Source organism: Pelophylax lessonae (genome assembly GCF_965119305.1).
Source record: "Pelophylax lessonae genome assembly, chromosome: 5".
In the NCBI taxonomy this organism is placed as follows: domain Eukaryota; kingdom Metazoa; phylum Chordata; class Amphibia; order Anura; family Ranidae; genus Pelophylax; species Pelophylax lessonae.
Window position 1 is genome coordinate 210,641,090 of NC_138772.1, and position 13,438 is coordinate 210,654,527.

General features: G+C 40.1%; 1 protein-coding gene across 2 annotated transcripts in view; it reads left to right on the forward strand.

The window, feature by feature from the left end:
• Positions 1-13,438, forward strand: part of PDE1C (phosphodiesterase 1C) — an 899,304-nt gene that overhangs the window by 813,762 nt on the left and 72,104 nt on the right. For both annotated transcript variants that reach the window (XM_082258063.1, XM_082258064.1), the window contains exons 12-13: positions 3,306-3,426; positions 8,724-8,805. In XM_082258063.1, the coding sequence (XP_082114189.1) occupies positions 3,306-3,426; positions 8,724-8,805 (203 nt within the window). The remainder of the gene's footprint in view (positions 1-3,305; positions 3,427-8,723; positions 8,806-13,438) is intronic.

Consider the following 13,438-nt stretch of genomic DNA (forward strand, 5'->3'; position numbering starts at 1 on the left):
ACATGAAACCGGGGAGAGAAAATGGTTAATTGGGTCCAATTTAGACATTTTCATTTAGGGGTGTACTCACTTTTGTTGCCAGTGGTTTAGACATTAATGGCTGTGTGTTGAGTTATTTTGAGGGGACAGCAAATTTACACTGTTATACAAGCTGTACACTCACTACTTTACATTGTAGCAAAGTGTAATTTCTTCAGTGTTGTCACATAAAAAGATATAATAAAATATTTACAAAAATGTGAGGGGTGTACTCACTTTTTTGAGATACTGTGTGTATATATATATATATATTAGTATATAATAAAACATCACTTATGGGGGAATTCAGATAAGCGCCACTGACACAGATTTAAAAACAAAATCCTACTGCCTGTTTTGATAACTTATTGGCATCTGTGGCAGATTCAGGTAGTTTTTAATAGTGCTACTTTTCCAAAGTTAAAAACGAATTACCTCCAAATTGTAATTAATAGAGTAGGTCTTAATTACCCCCAACTTCAACGTGGCATATGAAGACAGGCAAAGGGCCTGTTTCTGTATGCAGTGTAGCAGAGTGGCATATTTGCCACCACTATCCACTCCCTGTCACTGGTTGTTAAGGATGCTGTTGACTTTACAGCCAAGGGCTTCCTAGCAATCAAGAACCTTGCAGTGGGTGGAGCGGAGACAATAGTTTTCAATCAGATCTGCTCTTGTCCTGTAATTGACAGCAGGCAGTAGTTGGATTATATAGCCAATAGCAAGCTGTCTATTGGCTAAGGATCCAACCCCTGTCTGCTGTCAATCGAAAAGGAAGCAAAACTGATAGGGAACTAGTGTCACTGAATCCCCATCGAGATCCACCTCCCTAGGTACAAAACTCCCCTCCACTGCACTCTGACAGAGTGCAGTGATTGGGAGGAAGCATAGTTGCACTGATGTTGAAGTGACCTTCCTGCCTACAACAGGTACATTAATCTGTTGTCTACACTGGTATTTGTTGTGTGGAGGCATGTCAGAGTTCTAAAGAGTGTCTTAGACACTCTTTATGAATTCCCCTGATTATAGTTCAGTAATTCCATTACAGTTTCAGTTGAGTTCATTTAGCAATGCTTTATGAACTTCAAGATGGAGGTAAACAGAAAAATATTTGTAGAATGTGACAATCTTTCGAAAAAAATAATACCCAAGACAGCAGGTTTCTCAAACTTTTGGATGGGTGATCAACTGCAAGAATTTGGAGTATTTGGGACTGGTCTTGGACATGGTCCAGGCAAGAATTTTGCTTCCCCAGGAAACAAATGTTCCTCTGAGGTTTAACTGTTGGACTCTAAGCTCAACCAGGCATTACATGACTTGCATTACAAAACAAAACAGAAAGCGTACAGGCCTAGTGCATTATCCTCAACAATAATGTTTATTATTTAAAAGAAGGGTAAGTTATATACTCACAAATTGACAAATGCATCACAGCTTTGCATAAAAAAAACAACAGCAGCTTCAGGTCCATGATACAACATATGGCATAACAAATCAAACTCCAGTTAAGCAGGCTGATGTTTTTTGAGGCCTCTTCCTCAGAACCAACAAGACTATTTCTTGTTCCCCTTGTAATTGTAATTAATGTAATTTGACCATCATTTAAGTGGGCCCTCCACTCAGAGATCTTACTGATCCTCTGTCAGAAATTGGAAGCACCAGGTGTGGACATTATTTCCTCCAAAGATTCTGCCCTATTCCTCCTATACCAGAAAGCTTTGGCTTTTAAATTCTCTTGTCAATGAGAAGGGAGATATTATTATTTATATGCAATATGCAGGATTGATATAGCACCATCAGTTTGTACAGTGCTCTTACAATATAAATTGAGCCAGTACTGTTACTCTACAGTTCAGTACAGGAGAATTAGGAGGCCCCTGATTCTCATGTTGCTCATGTCAATCCTCCACTTCAACCTCCTGTGTCTCCCCCCAAATCTGTTACTTTTTATTCTTCAAAGACCTCCCTTTGAACCAGTTTAGGATATTTCATTAGGGGATGTCACCAGTAAGGTGGTCATTACCTCTGTCAGGCATCTCTCTACGTTGATGGTTATCGCCTGTAAGGAGCTTTTTCTTATCTTACATGGAGACAAGTTGGCCCTGAGACCCAGATCCTTTTTCTTGCCCAAGGTGACCTTTTACTTTCTCCTCAACAAGCATAATATCCTCCCATCCCTATATCCAGCCCCAAAGCAAGCCGAGAAGGTTTCTCTCCTCCACTTGCCTGGATGGGGCTAGAGCAGTTATTGTCTACTTAGCTGCAACATCTTCCGTCAGAAAAACTAGAGTCCCTCTTTTTCCCCACTAAAGGTCCCAAGAAGAGGCATCCTGCTTTCTCTTCCACCATTGCTAGGTAGCAGCTATTTACTGGACTGATGCCCTTATGGAAAAGTATCCTCCCTTTCACATTAGGGCATTTCACATGTTTCTCATATTTGCAAAGCTGTCACCTGGTCTTCCACAAAGTTTTACCAGGTGAATCTCCAGGCCTCAGCTGATACAAATTTCAGTCACAAGATGTTTTAATCTTTCAACTGAGTGTTTCAAAACTGTAGACCCTTGCTTTTTTGTGGGCCTGTTTGCTATATTGTTAGTTTATTGCTTGCATATTCCAAGTCTGACACCTGTAAATGCCATATCTTGGAGTACAGATCAGATCAACATGCAGGTCCCCCCCCCCCTGCCCACTGTTGATCCCTATTGCTTCGTATAGAAATGGAGTTCCATTGAGTGGATGGGGCTATTTGAGGGTGCACCGGGGACATTCCCAGCAAAGGTTTTGCAAGTGACCAAACCCTGATGGTAGCAGTATGTAACCCATGATCTTTGAATACAAGCCATGTGTCCTGTACTGTACTCCAAGATATGCAACTTACAGGTAAGTCCACATTACCATTTTACAAACAATTATTCTACTCAAAAAAGCATGAAAGAAGGTTTCTGGGGCTGGGGAGTCCATACAATGTACAGAACACTCACAGGTTGGCATTTACATTTTTTTTAAGTTTTAGGAAATCACAACAGCTACTGACTGAAATGAAAAGGTAAGTCACACAAATTACAAAAATGCGTTTTGCAACTACTGTACATATATATATATATATATATATATATATATATATATATATATATATATATATATATATATATATATATAAATATAATACATATAATGTAATAATATTGTGGATGCTGTTGACATATTTTAAAGGAACATAACAAAATATCTATTTTCTTGCTTTCCAGACTGCTGCAATTAATTTGTTCATGTATTTCAATTTACAGGATAGATAAGCCAAAAGCCTTATCGTTGTTATTGCATACAGCAGATATTAGCCATCCAGCCAAAAACTGGGACCTCCATCACAGGTGGACTATGTCATTGTTAGAAGAATTCTTTAGACAGGTATTTACTGTCTGTTTACTGGCTATTTTACATAAAGTTATAAGAAAAAAACCTTGTAAAAACAAGCCTGGAATAAAGCTTAAAGCGTTTTTATATCCTTAAAACAAAGAAACAAAAAAAAAAACCTGCAAGACAATGGCATAATGTGCTAGTATGCATTGCATACTAGCACAGTATGAAATACTTGCCTTAGAACAAAGCCCCCGCAGCAGCACCCAATCACCGCTGAGGGGGCTGACATGTTCCCAGTTTCTTCCGGGTTCACGGGATCCGTCGCTGTGAGTGGCTCTCCCGCGCATGCGTGCAGGAGCCCTCGGTTCCAGCAAGAAGCTCTGAAGTTCCTGCACGATATGCCAGACCATCAGAGCCCATGCGCCACTGACTTCAGCGGCTGCATGCAGGGTAAAATATCTCCTAAACAGAGCACATTTAGGAGATATTCATTTTACCTACAGGTAAGCCTTATTATAGGCTTACCTGTAGGTAAAAATAACAAAGTGGGGTATACAACCACTTTAATTATACAATAAATAATAAATAAAATGTACACCTCCAGTTTAAAAAAAAAATAGCTAAATAATTGTCTTGAGTTTTGCTGAACACTTGTTTTTGAATTAATTTTTATGTAATTTCTAGAAGTCATTAATGGAAACATATACATTTATCAAAGAAATAAGTGCGCTAAAAAATGATAAAAGTGAACAAAACACAGCATATGTTTAAACAAAGCAGCAACTCTACTGCGTGATATCACTACAAAGGGCAAACATGTTACTGTAAACAAGAAACAGAGGTGTGCAAAAAATATTAATTGTACATGCCAAAATAGTGGAATAAGGCACACAGAATTATCATATAGACTACAAAAATTGCACTTTAAAGTTCTTAAGAGATTTTGAGCTTTAAGATATTAGGTAAAAACAGGTTAACCATCAAAGTTTCACATATGCCCTGTCCACCACCATGTACAGCAGGCCACCAAAGATACCACCACCTTAGGTGTAAACAAATGGCTGCTTACCAAAAATACTGGACCTCTTATCACAGGAGGCCAGTAACACCTTTGGCTGAATACTGCGCCAGGGCCTTGGAATGCAGTTCCTGTAGACTTTTGCTAAGCCATAAAATTCAGGCATCCAATTCAAGTATCTGTGTGATCGAGCTCAAAACAAAAGGATGCTCCACATAGTGTAAAATCAGGATAACATTTATTTAAAAAAAAAACAAAATTGCACTTACATAAAAGAGGGTCAAAAAATCACATTAAATCAGTTGCCGGCCAGCACATAAGCAATCACCCGCACTCCCGGGACTTGTGGTCAGTGAAGACGTCAGCGTGTCGTCCATCCTATGCATTTCATCATAAATTACATCATCCTGGGGTTGCAAATGGGGGGAGGGTGTGGGACTTTAGATGAGGCGCACAATGGGATTGTCGTGCACCTCCATCCCTAATCAAGTAGAATACAAGAATGACACAACTGGCAGGTCAGTGGTAGCACATTTATTAGTACATAGAGTATACAAACATATAAATGCATAATGTAAAAATCGATATAGTACAGAGCTCACGGCGTTTACCATTCCCGGTCGGCCCCATACATATACACTGCCGTGACGCTGGGTGCACAGGGGTTTTGGCGGCCTCGGCGAGTGCGGGGCACACCTCTTCTGGAGCATGGGAGCTTATCTCTGATACTTGTTCATGTCGTTACTAGCTTGATCCCATGCATCCTTACCCGTGCTCCTTTCGGTGTGCGGCGTGGTCTGCCTTTTCCGCCTACCATGTGCACCCTCAGCTCCCGTGGGAGACATCTAGGACTGGGCCCTGCCTCTAGCACCAGTTGCAGTCAAGAGCTGATATACCCATGTCATGCATATACTCCTGAGGAAGTGGCAATATAAGTCCATGAAACGCGTCGAGTCTGCTTGATGTCATGACTGTACTCTATCAACTCTTTTACTCTGCTATATGGTACCATGTTGGTTTTATATGAACCTGGATTTGGGGACTTCTTACGAGCTCTGTACTATATCGATTTTTACATTATGCATTTATATGTTTTTATACTCTATGTACTAATAAATGTGCTACCACTGACCTGCCAGTTGTGTCGTGTCTCTCATCTAAAGTCCCAAACCCCCCCTCTTGTATTCGTCCTGGGGTTGATGCTCACAGAAGGATTCTTCAGAGTCACTGCTAGTTACGGCTCTCTCTCACATTCTCTGTACAGCAAATGCATGTGTTTAGTTGCTGTAAAGGCTGCTGGATATCTTAACAGTACCAGCTCAGTCTTACACCCCATCTAGGACTACTAGTGCAACTGTTACAGAAGAAGAAGAAGGAAAGGCTTAGAAGGTCCTGGGGTCATAGAAAAAATCAGCTGATGCTGTAAAAGACTGGCAAGCTACTGCTGACAGAGTTAGCTGGAAAGTTTAAAAACTGTACTTTTAAACTTTCCATTCTGTGAACCTAAAGAGAAGGTCCAGTCCCCCCACAAATCCATTGATATTGGCACCCCAGCCAATGATTCTATCGGCTCTCAGGTGCAATTACCTGTAAGTGAAACCGGCAGTGAAGCCTTTCGGCTTCACAGCCAGTTCCCTACTGCACATGGGTGAAGCGCGCTGTGCTTTGTGAATTGCCTGGCGGCAGGGGAGGGAGGGGGGGGGACTTCTGGGGGACCTTGCCACAGCCAGTTCTCCCAGAAAAACATGTACCCATCCTCCCCTCCCACCCTCCCGAAAGCTGCCAAATGTGGCACTGGAGGTGGGGGGAAGCAGATAAGCAGAGCTTCCACTTTTGGGTGGAGCTCCGCTTTAATTTAGTACTCTGTGTACTGACAGCGCTCCTGCTAGTTACACTTTATGTTGAGATCATTGACAGTTTCTTCACTCAAATTACTGCCAAGTACCACAGAGACACATTGCAACAGGGCCCAATCAAAATTTTGTTATAGGGCCCCACAATCTTTAGTTATTTTCCTGATGAAGTCCCTATTTTTTACCTTTTCCATAATCATAAACAAATCTATGATGCCTAATGTTCAATACAGGTCTTCTGAGAGATTTCACTAACTTGTGGATTAGGTGCAACGTTGTGCGTCAGACAGGAAACACACAGCGCTCAATTGCAGCAGTAATATTGTGTTGTAAAACAGTTCTGCAAAACAACAGGCCCAGCGGGGAGCACACCCAACCAGAGCCACTAACAACTGAGACTGTGGTGGACCCCAAGATGTAGAATGGAAGATTCCAACAGCATCTGCCACAGGGAGGCGTAATGCAACCTGGCCGGTCCACACCCAAAAGGGAAGGCTTACTGAAAGGTAGATGTAATCCCTTCACTTTCCCTATTTCTAGTACTGTCCCTGACAGACGGGGTTCTTTTCCCCTATGCTAGCCACTTGCAAAAAGTGTGACAAGCCTAGGAGCTGAAGTCTTCAATAGACTCTGCCTGACTCAAATTGGTCACATGGGGCATCAACATCCAATCGGAAAGCTGCCCCTCTGTGACCGTGGAAATTTCAGAGGAACCAAGTTCTTGTCTACTGCCTCCCCAACACCTACATTTGCCACTGCTGTTGAGCGCCACCTGCAGTGGAGAATACAGACTCCACCTGTCTACAAACTGACAGTACGATTTGGCAGTAAATAACTGTGGCTTTAATATGATATGGCTTGAAGACCACAGGTTCTCATCTAGTGATACTTTTCACCCTGTGGGTGCTTCTGCTGTCTAAAGTGAATTCATTAGGCTGGCTTTTTAATGGGCACGCGTGACGCTAGCACTAAACATTTTGTACAGTATTTTGAAAATGTGTTGGGGTCAGAAGCAGGGGTATACTTTGGTTTGTGCTACAAAGATAAAGATTTTCCATTTGCAGGGACTAAAAGTTCAAGGCAACAACCTCTTACAACTACAAATAAGACTTGGGCATATTTATAAATCAATGAACCTAACATTCACTACAGTTGAATCTTTAAGGTGCATGTCTTTTAAATTACAGTGAATAACCACATGTGAAGGTCACATTCGCTGCCTTAAAAATGTGCCCTTTAGTAAATTAGTGAGGGCCATGGCAAAGCTTATTTCTGATGTGCAGAATAAGTCCTGTAGGATTCATAGTACAGTTCTGGATGCCTGGAAATTTAGATGATTTGTACACATTTTAGTCTCTTGGGTGTTATCCAGGAAGGGTAAACTGCTTTGGCAAAGATAGTGAATGCTGACAATAAAGAGTGAATGATGATATGTAAACAGTAAATCATTACCTTAGTCAAACAAAGACAACATTATAGCACATAAGATAAACAAATAACTATTCTGGAAAAAAAATTACTGCTTTCAAGGTCAGAGTAGACTGAAAGAACAAAGTTTGAAATCCTAAACCTCAAAAAAATGAGCAGTTTTATTGTTTTTCATATAATTACAGATGTATTTGTGGTTTTTATTACACACATATATGTTTATTTAGAAATAATTCTTATGCCATTCTAAATAATAACATTAACATTATTACCAGCAAAATTCTAACTCAATATCTGTTTGAGAAATAAATACCTCATGCAATTAGTCACATAAATGAGACGTAAGAGCAAAAAATATTACGTTTTTATTCTGAGCATGTATTAAGATAGTTCAACATATATGGAAACATTAACTGATCAAAAAAGCAGATTAAGCTGGAGCATTGCTGCAGTCTTTTGATCAGAGAAAGTGTGTACATTGGGGCTCGAAAGTAAACCGAAATACCCATCCCTGGGCTCTGTGTTCCTAAATCAACCTCCTTGTAAATACTTACCTTTTCTGGTAACTATTACATGCATCCCTAGTAGAGTGCAATAACTTGGATAATGGGTAGATTCTTTTAATCCCCTATGGCAGGGTTTCTTAACCAGAGATCCGTGAAATCCTCCAGAGGTTGGTAGGGGTTCCTTGAGCAATAAGAATATTCTGCCTCTCAGATAAGTTCCCACTGACACCATTGATCTTTTTAGCTATTTATACAGTGTAATTCTTCTTATTGACCACAAGTGTAAGGAGCATTCTTCCCACTGGCCATCACACTAATATAGCATGAGTTCTACATATAGTAAATTTTAGCAGGGGTTCCCCAAGATTGGAAAGTTATTTTAAGGGTTCCTCAGTTTTGAAAAGGTGGAGAAAGGCTGTCCTATGGAATCTGCTTGCCCAGGGCTTTTCTACTTGTACCTGCTTGGAGTATTTATTTTTTTAATCTAGGTCTTTATATAATGTAATTATTACATCAAGCTCAGTATACTACTGTTTTCAGGGTGACAAAGAAGCAGAACTTGGCCTTCCGTTTTCTCCACTGTGCGATCGCAATTCTACAATGGTTGCTCAATCCCAAATAGGTAAGAATAAAAAAAAAAAAGCTTTTTACTCTCTTTGAAAGTTAGCATATTATAAAGCATCTGTTTCATTTAGAAATTGTACTGATATACATGCACAAAATATTTGTTTGTGTATTTATGCTCAGAATATATTCTTATATTCAAAAATAATGTGTCAAAAAATTAATTATGGAGAGGATTTAGACCGAATAATAAAAAATCCTGGCCATCTTACTGTGCGCCTATTCAAAAATCACAATTACTTATAATGGTTTGGCAGTAAATACAATTAATATGCTTAATGTGCCATACAAAACTTTTATGGGAGTTTTGATTTATTCATGATTGTTTTATTTCTCTTCAGACAATATTACTTAATCATAAAAAATCATATAAATGTAATCTTTTTACAGCAATATTAGTGTAAAGCACACACCCACCAATGTATGTTCATACAGTACCTTTAAATGCTTTTTGGAGCCCCCCAAAGAATGGGTGGGATACTCTAATACTGAAATGCCGACATTTCCTAAAGTAGTTGTCCACCCTCATTAACCACTTAAGCCCCGGAAGATTTTACCCCCTTCCTGACCAAGGCCTATTTTGCGATTCGGCACTGCGTGACTTTAATGGACAATTGCACGGTCGTGCGACGCTGTACCCAAATGAAATTGATGTCCTTTTTTTCCCACAAACAGAGCTTTCTTTTGGTGGTATTTGATCACCTGTGCGATTTTTTGATCATGCGCTATAAACAAAAAAAGAGCGACAATTTTGCAAAAATAACAATATTTTCAAATTTTTTTATATGACATTCCCCCCCCAAAAAAATGTAAAAATCTAAATTTTTAACATTTTAAGCCAATTTGTTTTCTGCTACATATGTTTGGTAAAAAAAATCGCAAAAAGCGTATTTTGATTGGTTTGCGCAAAAGTTATTGCGTATACTAACTAAGGGAAAGATTTTTGTCATTTTTATTGTTTTTTTTTTTAACAAGTAATGGCGGCGATCTGCGATTTTTTTTGCGGGACTGCAACATTGCGGCGGACAGATTGGACCCTTGACTGACATTTTTGACTCTTTTGGGGGTACCAGTGACATTACTACAGTAATCCGTGCTATACATATGCACTGTTACTGTAAAAATGACACTGGGAGGGAAGGGGTTAACTTTTTTGGAGAGGGAGGGGTTAAGTGTGTCCCTAGGGGCGTGCTTCTAACTGTGATTGGATGTGGCTGTGTGTGTAACAGCACAGATCAACGGTCCTACATAGCAGGACCGTATGATCTGTGCTTTTACACAGGGAAGAATGACAGGCGGCTTTGTTTACATTAGCCGCCTGCCTTTCTCCCTCTCCACCCGACGATCACGAGTGACCGGCGGACATAGGGTCCGCCGGTCACGCGCGCGGGCTTCCTAGTGAACGAGCGGGGGCGGGAGCGTGCCTCCGGTGGCGCTCGCCCCATTGGCTCCCAGTCTCAAATAAAGTTTCTTGTGGATGATACCATTGGCGTGCAACCCATCTTTTCAACTGGCATAGAATTGTATTGTTCTCATAATAATCACAAGCAAATGACCAGAGCGCCCCCCCCCCTCCCCTTTACATCAGATGTCAAGAGCCCCCCGCCCCTCTTACATCGCAGTGCACCTCCTTACCTTGTGCTGTTGCTGGGAAGAAGTTGGAGGTAGAGCTGGGAAGCAAAGGAAGACCAGAGGAAGGCTGGAGTAAGCTGCCAGAGTCTGCTGATACGGAGACCAGGGGAGGCAGAGACAAGGGGGTGTTGTGGCTGCATGGAGAAGCGCAGGATCTGGCAGAGGAGTTCTGTCCTCATCTCTTTTGCCAACTGCTGAGACAAGGTGGGGCAGAAATGAGGGGGTGCCGCAGCTGCAGGAGAAGTGCAAGGGACACATGAAATGGCCATATGGGCCTTCTGCATTGATACATGTGATCTAGAGCAAGTTAGATCTAATGCAGGGCTGTCTCTTACGGATCAAAGTGTAACAATGGGAAGGAAAACAGAGTACGTGCAGATTGGAGGGGATTAAAGTGAACATATTGTTTTGCCCCAAAATGATGTTGACCAGTAACCATAGGCAGTAAAAAGGTGGGCGGGCTTTTGACTTTGGAATGTAAAGCATATGATTGCATATCAGAGCGCTCCTGAATAATGAGGTCCTGAAATGCTCAAGGTGGTATTCAACAGTACTCAGAGACATAAAAAGGCTTTTTTGATGTTCCATTTTTCTCTTCTGTCTTTTTTTGTCATGTTCTCATTCCTGCCCCCCCCCCTTTTTTCCCCTGTTCCCATTTATTTTTACTCCATTTGTTCTTTTTCTTTATATTTAACTATCCTACACTGATTAGCCTTGTAATTTATACATACAGGTGCATCCCATAAAATTAGAATATCATCAAAGTTAATTTATTTCAGTAATTCAATTCAAAAAATGATACTTATATATTTTATATAGATGCATTACACACAGAGTGATATATTTCAAGCATTTCTTTGTTTTAATTTTGATCATTATGGCTTACAGCTAGTGAAAACTCAAAATTCAGTATCTCAGAAAATTAGAATATTATATAGGACCAATAAAAAAAAAAAAAAAAGGATATTTAAACAGAAATGTTGGCATACTGAAAAGTATGTCCATGTACAGTATAGTATGCACTCAATACTTGGTCAGGGCTCCATTTGCATGAATGACTGTATCAATGCGGCATGGCATGGAGACACACTGCTGAGGTGGTATGGAAGTCCAGGTTACTTTGATAGCGGCCTTCAGCACGTCTGCATTGTTGGGTCTGGTGTCTCTCATCTTTCTTTTGACAACACCCCACATATTCTCTTCAGGTCAGGCGAGTTTTCTGGCCAATCAAGCACAGAGATACCATGATCATTAAACCAGATATTGGTACTTTGGCAATGTGGGCCTGATGGAAAGTGAAATGGTAGGGGGCTGCGCTAACTTTGTACTTGATAAAACACAGTGGACCAACACCAGCAGATGACATGGCTCCCCAAATCATCACTGACTGTAGAAAATGTTGCATTTCATTTGGAAATCAATATCCCAGAGTCTGGAGGAAGAGTGTAGAAGCACAGAATCCAAGTTGCATGAGGACCTGTGTGAAGTTTTCACAGTCAGTGATGATTTGGGGAGACATGTCATATGTGGGTGTTGGTCCACTGTGTTTTATCAAGTCCAAAATCATCGCAGCCCTCTACCAGGAAATTGTAGAGCACTTCATGCTTCCCCCTGCTGACCAGCTTTATGGAGATGCTAATTTCATTTTCCAGCAAGACTTGGCATCTGCCCACACTGCCAAAAGTACCAATATCTGGTTTAATGATCATGGTATCACTGTGCTTGATTGGCCCGCAAACTCGTCTGACCTAAACCCCATAGAGTATCTGTGGAGTATTGTCAAGAGGACACCAGACCCAACAATGCAGATGAGCTGAAGGCTGCTATCAAAGCAACCTGGGCTTCCATAACACTTCAGCAGTGTTATACCGCATTGATGCAGTAATTCATGCAAAAGGAGCCCTGACCAAGTATTGAGTGCATACTATACTGTACATGGACATAATTTTTAGTATGCCAACATTTCTGTATTAAAAATCCTACAGAAATTTGGGTTTTCACTAGCTGTAAGCCATCAACATCAAAATTAAAAGAAATAATTGGTTGAAATGTATCACTCTGTGTGTAACGTATCTATATAAAAGGTTTGAGTTTCACTTTTTGAATTGAATTACTGAAATAAATTAACATTTTGATTAAATTCAAATTTTAAGAGATGCCCCTGTATATGCCCTTTTGTGGGTTCAGCTCTGTTCTCTGACCTTTACATGTAGTCGTTTTTGTCTACAGAGTATGTGATATGATATATATATTTTTTCTTGTTATATTGTTATAAGGTATTGTTTATAAGGTGGAATTGTTATCTGTTTGCTCAGTATTTTGTTTCAATGCAATAGCTTGTTTATATGAAAAATTTTATTAAATTTAGATTTAAAATTGTAAAATGGTTTTCAGCTTAAAGTGTTGCTAAACTCATAACAGTAAAATCAGTCTATATATATATATATATATATATATATATATATATATATATATATCTACAGTAGAGCATGCTTGTTATACTCACTGTGGAACCTAATGGGTTAATCCTCAGCATTGTGTAAAAAGGCTGTGTGATCCTGTCTATTCTGATCCTCCACTTCTTCCACTGACTCCAGAACATGTCAGGATAAGACAGAGCCTTTGGAGTCAGGCTGCACATGCTCCATTTGGTGTGCATTGCTAAAGAGGTTTTTTTTTTTTCTTGGGAGAGTGCATGTGATCAGCACAGGGCCAATCAGCACTGTTTAGACAGAGGGTCAGGAGTCATGCAGCCTCATAGGACAGCTCTGTGCAGTATGAAAACTTCTCCTACAAGCTTAATCAGGAACTGATAGAAGTCAAACGAATGTTAAATACTGCTGATGAGAAAAGGTATTTAGCAGTTAATATTTACTAAAATTATTGTATTTCTATGTTCAGTGTACTGTGGGAGACCGGATAAAGTGAATGCAGGGTCCTGCGTTTAGTAACACTTTAAAGCAATATTATTATTGTGACTATTGCCACACTATTTCCCA